Below are 296 nucleotides of genomic sequence, written 5' to 3'. Positions count from 1 at the left end.
CGGGTAGAAAGGTGTGCCGCTGGAGCTCGGTCACCCAGCAGGTGCAGGCCATCTCTGTGGGTAAGGACCGGCTCGAAAAACGCTCTGCCGGACACAAGAGTTGTGCGTTCTGACTTGGCCCTGCGTCCCTGCCCAACGCGGGCGGGGGATGCGGCTACATCTCTCGTAAGGACCGGCTCGAAAAACGCTCTGCCGGACACAAGAGTTGTGCGTTCTGACTTGGCCCTGCGTCCCTGCCCAACGCGGGCGGGGGATGCGGCTACATCTCTCAGCAGCTGCGTGGGGCTTCTTTCCCT

The 296-nt window shown here is 63.2% G+C and overlaps 1 protein-coding gene across 1 annotated transcript in view; it reads left to right on the top strand.

The window, feature by feature from the left end:
* The window catches only part of LOC104081954 (regucalcin-like), a 12,598-nt gene that overhangs the window by 101 nt on the left and 12,201 nt on the right, over positions 1-296 (top strand). Inside the window, 1 exon segment of the mRNA XM_009584887.1 lies at positions 1-60. This exon segment is cut by the window's left edge and continues 11 nt beyond it. Within this exon segment, the coding sequence (XP_009583182.1) occupies positions 1-60 (60 nt within the window).

This window comes from Fulmarus glacialis, unplaced genomic scaffold (assembly GCF_000690835.1).
Source record: "Fulmarus glacialis isolate BGI_N327 unplaced genomic scaffold, ASM69083v1 scaffold3509, whole genome shotgun sequence".
Classification (NCBI taxonomy): Eukaryota; Metazoa; Chordata; class Aves; order Procellariiformes; family Procellariidae; genus Fulmarus; species Fulmarus glacialis.
The sequence above is the reverse complement of the archived record's forward strand: the minus strand, read 5'-3'. Positions and strand labels throughout refer to the sequence as shown.